General features: G+C 37.6%; 1 protein-coding gene across 1 annotated transcript; it reads right to left on the bottom strand.

The window, feature by feature from the left end:
• Window positions 1-380: 380 nt before the first annotated feature.
• On the bottom strand, window positions 381-3,216 carry LOC145567542 (small ribosomal subunit protein uS3z-like). The gene is made up of 5 exons (XM_081626843.1): window positions 2,965-3,216; window positions 2,703-2,874; window positions 1,068-1,122; window positions 855-986; window positions 381-753 (listed from the first exon to the last, which is right to left on the bottom strand). The coding sequence occupies exons 1-5, from the start codon at window positions 3,140-3,142 to the stop codon at window positions 559-561; spliced, it is 732 nt and encodes a 243-aa protein (XP_081482969.1). The 5' UTR covers window positions 3,143-3,216; the 3' UTR covers window positions 381-558.
• Between the last annotated feature and the right edge of the window lie 6,571 nt (window positions 3,217-9,787).

Raw genomic sequence — 9,787 nt, 5'->3', positions numbered from 1 at the left:
AAATACTAACTTTAAATGACTGCAATTTGCAAATTTTCCAAATCCTAGCCAAATTTATAAAACTTTATTCACTACATATGCATCATTTCATACAACTCCAATTTTAAGACAATGAAGCAACAAAATAAAAAAATAAAAAAAAAACGTTAATCAGATTACATTAATTGACTACTTTAGTGCTATGACTAGATTCTGGTATCTCTTGGTTGCTAATTTGCTATGACAAAATTTTCATATATGCTGCTGTTAAGACTTTTCATGGTCTGTATTTGACTTGAATAAGAATTTTAAAAAATAAAAACCTGATGAAGGCACAAAATCAGGGAGAGTCCTTCATCAGGCTAAATATCCTTCTAATAAGATCAAGTGTCCTCCCAAACTTAAAGCCAACAAAGAACTTTTTTCAAAATGGGGTATTGAAATTACAGCATGCAATAGCTCCATGACGCCTTTGTACAATCTTTGCTGAAATTCAGCAACAGATTAACATTAAGCTGACATGAAACGAAAGAAAACCTAAAATGAGGACTACAGGTAATGTAAACTAAGTGAATCTGCTTATGCAACGGCAACAGGTACTGGTCCACTGGAATCTACAAGATCAACTTCTGGCGCCAAAACTGGAACCCTAGCATAAACCTCATCTTCCTTTGGTGGGAGGATAACAACAACATCAGGGATTGGCTTTTGAGGTCCAATCTTTCCCTTGGGATCCCAGTCAAGCATGATCTTAACCTTAATTCCAAGCACTCCCTGTTTTGAGCCAATACATTACCAAATTAGATATCAACAAAAGACACCACAATTACAAAAGATAACCCATACAAAATTCATATTTTGCACGTTCAGATTACCTGTCTAAGAAGCACGTGTCGGATAGCTGAGTCAATGTACTCAACAACTGGTTGACCAGAGGAAATCATATATCCATCCTTGAACTTCATGGACTTAGCACGCTGTGCCCTCAATTTTCCACTAACAATGACCTATTCAAACACAAAAGGTAAATTATAAGGAACAGCCAAATGCAAACTATACAGGGTAAATCTAGGAGACTATTAACAGACCTCACAACCCTTGGCACCACTTTCCATGACAAATCTCAAAACACCATAACATGCCCTGAAAGAGACAATCATACACCCACCAGAAAAGTTAGAATTAGGAAAAATCAAAGAGCCAGAAACTGTTGCATGTTTAAGGAGAGAATTATTCATAAGATGAAATTTTATTTCATGGAGAGTACACAACAAACAATTCTAGGAACCAAAAAAGACTAGATCAGATGGGTTCACGCCAATTGTTTAGACATCAATCACATGATCAATAAAGCACACCACTGCGACACTTCCAAAGAATAAATCTTTTTAGAGTTAAAAAAAACGAACGAAATCAAGGAAATAATAACCATATCTTGTGCCCTCACTAACAATACTACACGAAAACTAACATATCTCAGTAGGAGAATGAAAGAGAAGGGCTTCAATATAGTCAACTTCCGACACAAGATTGGTACAGAAAGACCAACTTTGTAGAAGACATGAGATAAAAAAACATCATTTCCACACACAAGCAATTAACAAAACATGAAAGTTAGACATATCCTTTAAGCACACATTCAAAAGTTACTAAGCACATAACCCTATACATATTACTGGCAACAAGATAAACAAGCAATATCAAAGATAGTCTATCACAATATTGAAATACAAATATTGAGCCAAAACATCGTTCTTCTAAGATACGGAGTACTTTCTGTTGATTTCGGTTTTTAATTCCTTTATTGAAGGGTATAAACACTTATTGTACAACATGACCTTATACAGAACATTAGAAATCTATCATCTTAACAACAAATCACTATTATTTAAAACAAAAAATAGCTCACTATTTATGAATTATTCATACAAAATTAAAGCAAAAAAACAGGTTATTAAGGCTGGCTTAATAGATGTGCCCTCTAGCAGGTTTTACGTGAATAATCAACTTATTTCACGAGGATAAAGCATGGAGGATGGTTTTAATCTAGTCACCTTCCGACACAGAACAGGTACAGAGGAACCAATCTGCTTTATGGATGACAATAATTAATGTTCAATGAATGATATTAAAATGGAAAATACAACATACAACAAGCTACAAGAAGACAACATAACCAATGCACATATCACACAAAGCAAAACAATTAACCAGATTAACATCTAAAACTGCACATTCAAACAAAGGCAAACTAACCAAATTTGGCAGCGATATTGTCATTAAACAAACAGAGCCTCAATGCAAACTAATCAGATTTGGCAGCGACATTGTCATTAAACAAACAGAAACTCAACAAAAAAAGAAAGCATAATAATTACATAATTCTGATAAAAACATTCAAGGTTACATATATTTAGCAAATATGTTAACCAACCCATTAACAAATAAATTCATTACAAAACTTCTATACAACAATTTAAAATCGGGAAAATTCAAGATAAATCAAATTCCATTTCATAAGCACATTTTGCAGGATCTCAGCATGAAACAAGTTACATAATTATTCATTTTTCCCTAAATAACAATCAAACAATACATTATTAATCAATGCTCCAATGTATAAGAAACACTAAAGTTGATAACTTTAGAATTTGGACGATAACTTAAACGAATCAAAACTAAAATTCAATTGAAAAAAAAAAAGGTTGAAACATTTTATATACCTTCTGACAGCAAGACCACCGAGAAGCTTGTAACGAAGAGACTCGCACTGAGCAATAGCGCAAAGACCCCTGTTGTTAACCTTCTCAGCATACAATTCAACAGTATTTTCTGGAAACTTGAACCTCTTCTGAACAACCGAGGTCAGCTCCCTAATCCTTCTTCCCTTCTCACCTAACCCAATCAAAAACCCAAATCAAAATCGCAAAAAAATGAATCAAATGAAATGAAAAACCCTAAAACATGGGGGGAAATTAGAATTACCAAGAACATTTTGGGTACGAGTAGCCCTAATGATGATCTCAGTGCGCATAGGAGTAACCCTAACTTCGACACCAGAGTAACCATCTTCAGCAAGCTCACGAGTGAAAACTTCGTTGAGTTCAGCGTAGAAGACACCATCAGCGACGAACTTTCGCTTCTTGCTCATCTGGGTCGCCATGGTTGCAGGATCTCCGAGGAGAGAGAAAGAGAGAGAGTGAGAGAGAAAGAGGCGGAAATGATATAACCCTACAAATCTAAAACCCTAATTTGAAATGAGGTTGATGGAGAAATTTGGATCTTGTGGTTATGGACTTCGAGGGGTGTTATAAATATTAGGGTTTTCTGTGGTTATTAGAAGAATTTTTATTTACTCGTTGGTTTTTTTTTTTTTGACACAAACAAACAAATTAAAAGCAAAAACTAAGTAAATCACGAGCCGCTCCCGCAAAGGCGTGTGTCGAGGAGACCATCAAACGAGGAACCTTATAGATTGATCTGACATAACTGAAAAGAAGATATAGTATCCCTAATCTCCTGAATCAACCAAATAACAGAGATACCTTAGTGAGCTTGCCCAAACAGAAGAGTAGGAATAATAGCACAATCAATCACTAGCAACACACGAGCAAAACCCTGTTGCTGAACATGACGAATCCCAAATAAACAAGCCTTCAATTTCGACTGAAGAGCAGAGTTCACAACAAAAGCCTGCGCACCCCCACCAATACACTAAGAGGAACACATGTCCCTAAACATCCAACCTACACCTGCCCTATGAGTATTCCGTTCCCAAGCACCATAAAAAAAAGTAGGCAAATATCACAAACAGAATCCAAGTCCCCTTGAAGACAATGAACCCCCAAAGACAGGGAAACCCTGGAGGAGCAAACGACAGCAAAGAATTGAAGCAACCAAAAGACGAGCATTCAATTCCGACTTCGTTCCACCTACTCTCGACTAGGGCAAAGATAGAATAAGGAGAATAAACCTCCGACCAAAAGAGGAAGTTATTCCGAGTTGACCAAATAACCCAACATAAACTAAAGATAAAGTCTAACCCTTCCCAGTCCCTATAACTCGAAAATCGCGATATAAGGTCAACAAACCAAACTTCCTACGAAAACGTAGATGAGGTATCAACCACAAGGGCCCATTAGAGGACCATATCAGTTTCGTGAATCCGCAATCCCAAAATAAATGCACTGTTGTTTCCACAGACTGATTACAAAATACACAACCTAGATGAACAGGGATCCCTCATAAACCAAGTAAGGCAGCTGTAGCCAACGCATTGTGGACAAGTTTCCAGGCAAAAATCTTCCATTTAGGAAGAATCGAAAAACCCTAAAGACGCTTTCACCAGGACGAGGAAGGCACTAAAGAAGAAGAAGCAATCAAGTAGTATTTGACAAGCCGTAGTGGTCCCCCCCCGGACTGCCCGGATCCCATAAAAATTGGGAAACCAACCGACAATAAGTAGACTTAGTGGAAAAGGAACCATCCCTAGTGAATTTCCAATAAACAAAATCGTCAATATTCTACTTCAGCCTTGCTTCCCAAACCCAAAATAATCTTTGCAGTAGAATCCAGAAATAAGACTCTAACTAGGGATGAATTCCAATTACTAGAATTAGCATCCAATAATTCAGAAACAAAAGATGGCTTCTCCCGCACAAAAGTCGAGTCCTTAAAGGCAACATTGACTCTAGGTAACCAATCATCACCAAAGAATATTAACCCGCACACCTGACCCAACCTTCCAAACAAAACCTCGAGATAAAACTTTCTTGCCTTCTAACAATCTACGACTTCCCCAAGAAGGCCGAGTACCAAAAATGGCCGGAGACATCGAAAGCAATGAAGGGTATCTTGCCTTAAAAACTCTAGACATTAAAAGTTGGGGTAATGAATGAGACGTCAAATTTGCTAAGCCAATAAAGCGAGGTTAAAATTGTTGAAAAGACAGTGTAAACCAAGACTCCCTAAACCTTTGGGCAAATGAATGGCAACCAAAGAAGACAAAGCTACACCCTTAAATGATGACTCCCCAGATTTCCATTAAAATCTCGTATGTAAGGAGTCAATCCGTTCACAAATAGTAGAAGACGCCTTAAAAACTAAAAGAACATGATTAACCAACTTGTTCCATTACTTCTCATTTATGTGGATCGTTGTCACACTTGTTTGATTATATAATAGTAACACTTGTTTTGGAGTTTTGAATATTTTTTATTTGAATTTTTAAATTTTAAATAGGAATGACAACAAATCGGATTCGGATTAGATAAGGCTAAATCCATATTCGATTTGCTTAATAATCAAACCTTGGACTCACATTTGAATTCAAATTCGTTTGGTTTGAGACTGAGTCCAAACCAAGTCATCTTTTTAGTAATTGAATCCTGTCCGTTAATTCGAAAAATCCGCTTTATTTGCGTGCTATACTTATAATTGCTTGTGTTGTTTTTATTATAATTCATTTCTTACATCATATTACTGGTTTACTTGGAAACAAAAATGGGTTTTGATAGGAATGATTTCCTTTGAACAAGTGTATTATTCCGATAGAGGGTTCAGAATTATTAGAAAGCTAATTATTCAGTGAGGTTAAGTAATCGAAATGTGTAGTTGGAGGCCGCTTCCGATCAGTAATATTAATATATAATTAATATTACAGCTTAATCTTGATTGAATTCTTCGGGTCATACCCAAGCAACTAACGATCCGTCACGAAGAATTAATCCGAAAGGAATTAATGAGTCGTTCGAGAATTATGAACATAGACGGCGGATATCGAGCTAGGAGCGTCGAGACCGAGCGTCGGAAGTCGAGTCGAATTAATAAGACGACAAGACGGTAAAAATCAATTAATCAACAAATAACCAATATAGCCCTAACATCGGAATGGCCCGAGCAAACCGAGTGCTAAGGGTAATGGTGCTAGCATAGAAGCTAGCATGCATACCGCACCAAGCCAAGGGTGTTGGGTGCGCATGGCTAGCAGGCAGCTGGCGCGCGCATCGCTAGCAATGCTAGTAGCACCAGTCGCACACAAGCGCACCAGCAGCCCGCATTGCGTGCGTGGCTTGCTGCGCGCATGTGCGGGCTGGTGCACTGGCCAGCAAGCCATGACGCGCGAGAGATATTGGCAGTAGCGCCCAGAAGCTCGCATTATTGGAGGCTTGCTGGCGCGTGCTGCTGGCCCGTGCAACCAGCTCGCAGGCCCAGCCAAGGGGCCAGGCAGGCAGCTGGGCAGCCTTGGCGCCCAAGGCTGGCAACGCCAGCTGGCACGCATTTAGTGGCTCCGGTTCGGGGCATGTGTGAGGCGATTGGGGATCCTTGGTGGGCAAGGCTTTGGTCCCCCCCCCCCCTTGTGGTCCTCACCTACTCTCCCCCTCCTTGCTTGCCACTTGTTGATTAATTATTGCTTTGCCTTTTTCTTTTGTTTTTGAATTAAAAATAAAATGGAAAAATGATTTTTACCAACTCTCCCACATTGATGGGAAAGAGGAATGTTGGTGGGAATTCTCTATAAATACCCATGTATTGGGATTTGAGAAACCCACTTGAGTTGAACTCAATAAGGCATCTCCAAAGAGAGAAAACCTTTAAGTTCATTAAAACTCGAGTAAGTTTATTTTTGGTCTAGCTCGGCTAAACTTCGAGTAGGGACCGGAAGGGTCGAGTTGCGGGTGGATTTCTATTGGATGTCTACGTACGTGTGGGACTCGAAGCTTTCCAAGTAAGAGCTCGTCAAGCGAGCAAAGCGCGCATCAAGGGTACTATTGTCTAATCTCTTTATCTTGTTCATTATGCTTTTTAGTTATATTAATTGTGAGCGGGTCTTGGGGTCGGGTTTTGTTCCGCGGAAAGTCGGACTTTCCGAAACCCAACAGCGGTATCGGAGCCTTGCTCATTTATTTTTGTAACTAATATTTTCAAGGTGTTTAAAATGGATTTAATTTCTGGTTGTTGTTGCTAATTAGATTAGTAGCTCGATTTTATTAATTTTAATCCCGTTTTAATTAGAATTTTGGCTCCAAACCCCAGATTTTCACCTAAGACTAGTGAATTTTGGGTGGAATCGATGTTCTGGAAACAATTTGACACTTTTAGGATTGTGAAAAAGCCAAATTCTGCCCAGAGATGCCTGTTTTGAGGGATTTTTCGTTTTCACGAAAATTTTTAAATCTTTTAAACCTTCAATCTTAATGGCATATTAATTGTGATTATGTGTTTGGTTCTTTCCATTATGCTTCTACAATTTTAGACCACTTTTGAGCATGATTACCATGTAGTAATTGGTGCTTAATGGTTGGCTCAAATTTTCACATAATTGCAAACAAATTGCTTTAAGTGTGAAAAGTTTGTGTTTTGAGGCTCTTAAGTACTAAAGATCTAACCTTTAATTATTTTAGTCGATTGGAACTTTGTGTTACTAAATTCCATGATTGTTTATTGAACTTTCTTGATTTAATCATTTATTAAGTTGATTGGAATCATAAAGTTTCAAACTTGTGATTAAATTTTAATTAATCTTCATATTAGAAGATGTAATTTTTCAAAGATTCACAAGTTAAAGTTGGAATTTTTCATTGAATATTTATGTTCATTATTCCAAATCCCTTTTAATTTTGTCAAATCTCATGATTAATTTATGATGGTTAAATTAATAGTGAGAGTTGCCCTTCATTTTGTTGCATCAAGATGAACCAAATTCTATTAAAGAATAGTTCTTGGAATTAATTTGGTTATTGCACTTGAATGAATTTATTAAGTTGGACTTGTTTTAATTTTCATTTTTACTCAAAATATTGATTCTAAAATTAATTTAGAATTGATTAAAAATGTCACACGAAAAAATCGGGAATCCCGAGGCACTTGCACATAAACCGAGGCACAATAGCGCAAGCATCTCTCGGCCAGCCGGGCTGCATGCTGCCTCGCACCTTGCAGCCTGCAGCAAACGCTGCTAGGATGCCCTCGGGCGCACCTAGCAGTGCTGCATTGGTGTGGTGCGGGCGCACGCACTATGCCGCATTGCCCGAGCTGCTAGGCAGCTGTGGCTAGCAATGGTGCGTGCTTAGCTAGTCTAGGTGCGCGTGCCACTTGCGTGCGGTCGACTATGTATTTTGCACTTTATTGCCGTTTTAATTATTTTATTTATATTTATTTAATTTAATTAAATTTTTTAGAGGCTAAGCCTCGGTTTTGAGCGGCACTTGCAAATTTTAATTTGGCAAAATTTTGGGTTTACCGGCTTAATTAATCGAATTAATTAAAATTGGATGCGGAATTTAGTGGGAGCTTCATTATTTATTTGAGCTATTTTAATTACGCTTAATTACATAATCGGTAAACAACTTTGACTAGTTTTAATTAGGCGCGTTAATCGGATTAACCACCTAAGTTAGTTACTAGTTTACGCGTATCTGTGCATTGTTACTTGTATATCATTGTAAAATACATGGGAAATTCACATATAGTGATGAATGGATGAATGGAATGTATATTCTCTTACAGGTTTTGTGAAATGGCAATTAGTGGGACCTGATTAGGATAGAAAATACGGATTGCGTTCCGTCATGTATTTTTGTAAATCTAAATACGGTCTGCGAACCGTTGCGTATTTTTGTACCTTAATATTTAGATTAGTCCTAATCGTAGATACTAGTAGTTGCATAATTTTGGTTATGTCTTGAAGACGGAGTTTCTTGGAAGACGAAGCCATGAAATTGCAAATCAAGACCCTTGAAGACTTGAAGACTCAAGGGGTCATGCTAGTTGCCAAATGCATCATTTACTTATCTTTTCGTTATATATTTATGCTTATATATATATGAATGATATGTTAGATGCATGTTTAGGATTTCGAATGTTGCGATGATTAATTAAGTTCACTTAAATCAACCAACATAGAAACCCTAGGTCCCTAAAATATCGAGTAAAACTTGTCATTCCAAAACAACACTTACCGAACTATTGAGAATAGTGATGGGCTACGCCAAAGCGAGGCATCACTACTTTCATAGGAACGTAAGGTATGTTGATGGGTTTGCCAAAGCAAGACATCATAATACATGTTGGTTTTGGTTAGACTCAATAATATGAGTGATGGAGTCCTAACATGTCATGGCAAAAGAGATAAATTGTCACGAGAGCATTAGATGCGACGATTTATCAAACCAAGAGTGGCTTGGAGCCATTAGCAAAGAGTTGCTTACCTTAGAGTAATAAGTGTTAAGACAAGCCAAAGCATGCTTAATCACTCATTGATGATTTGGATCTTGGAATCGACTAATTCTCACCAAATAAGGACAAATTTAATGTGTGAATAATAAGACGTTCAAATAAGTTTGATATATATATGCATGAATTCAATCTTATTTAGTATTATGAATGGTTTTTCATTTCAAATTCTTTCAATTGTAGAACCATGTTTGCGAATAACTCAAACAACCAATTCTCGTTACGCTCAATTCTTGACAAGGAGAAACTGAGTAGGCCAAATTGAAAGGAATGGTGTCCTTCGAATAAGTGTATTATTCCGATAGAGGGTTCGGAATTATTAGAAAGCTAATTATTCAGTGAGGTCAAGTGATCTGAATGCCTGGGTGGAGGCCGCTTCCGATTAGTAATATTAACGTATAATTAGTATTACATCTTAATCTTGACCGAACCCTTCGGGTCACACCCAGCAACTAACGAACCGACGCGACGAATTAATTCGGAAGGAATTAATGAGTCGCCCGAGTACTTAATATTTAAACGTCGGAAATTCGAGCTTGGAGCATCGAAACCGAGCGTCTGAAGTCGAGTTGAA

This window comes from Chenopodium album, chromosome 11 (assembly GCF_948465745.1).
Source record: "Chenopodium album chromosome 11, dcCheAlbu1.1, whole genome shotgun sequence".
Taxonomy (NCBI): domain Eukaryota; kingdom Viridiplantae; phylum Streptophyta; class Magnoliopsida; order Caryophyllales; family Amaranthaceae; genus Chenopodium; species Chenopodium album.
This window is presented reverse-complemented; position numbering and strand designations above follow the sequence as displayed.